The sequence below is a fragment of the Papilio xuthus genome, unplaced genomic scaffold (assembly GCF_000836235.2).
Source record: "Papilio xuthus unplaced genomic scaffold, Pxut_1.1 DF826949.1, whole genome shotgun sequence".
NCBI lineage: Eukaryota > Metazoa > Arthropoda > Insecta > Lepidoptera > Papilionidae > Papilio > Papilio xuthus.
The window spans coordinates 6,065,281-6,065,738 of record NW_013531700.1 but is presented as its reverse complement, the minus strand read 5'-3'; the positions used below and the strand labels follow the sequence as shown (position 1 = coordinate 6,065,738).

General features: G+C 58.5%; 1 protein-coding gene across 1 annotated transcript in view; it reads left to right on the top strand.

Moving 5' to 3' along the window:
• gas2 (growth arrest-specific protein 2) overlaps positions 1-458 on the top strand; it is a 26,746-nt gene that overhangs the window by 25,217 nt on the left and 1,071 nt on the right. Inside the window, exons 9-10 of the mRNA XM_013315964.1 lie at positions 104-232; positions 318-452. Of these exons, the coding sequence (XP_013171418.1) occupies positions 104-232; positions 318-452 (264 nt within the window). The remainder of the gene's footprint in view (positions 1-103; positions 233-317; positions 453-458) is intronic.

The following is a 458-nucleotide window of genomic DNA, read 5'->3' as shown; positions in this document are numbered from 1 at the left end:
AAGCGGGTCAGTTCTCGCTACATAGTGAACCTCTTCTACCCTACGTAAATAACTGTGTGTGTGTGTGTGTGTGTGTGTGTAACATTGCGACGTGTGTCGGCAGGTGGCGCTGGTGACGCGGCTGCTGGAGCGCGGCTGCAGCTGCTCCTCGGCGCGCTGCTCGCGCCTGCTCAAGGTGAAGAAGGTTGGCGAGGGCCGCTACAACATCGCCGGCAGAAACGTCTTCATCCGGGTACCATCTGCTATTAATATTAAAAAAATATTTCTCTAAACCATCATTAGAACATTGTTAATTTACTGGAATCGTAATATTGCAGCTGCTGAAGGGGCGGCACATGATGGTGCGCGTGGGCGGCGGCTGGGACACGCTGGAGCACTTCCTGTCGCGCCACGATCCCTGCCAGGTGCGCCTCGTGGCCCCCGCGCACATGGCCGGCGCCCCGCCCCCGCCCGCACCC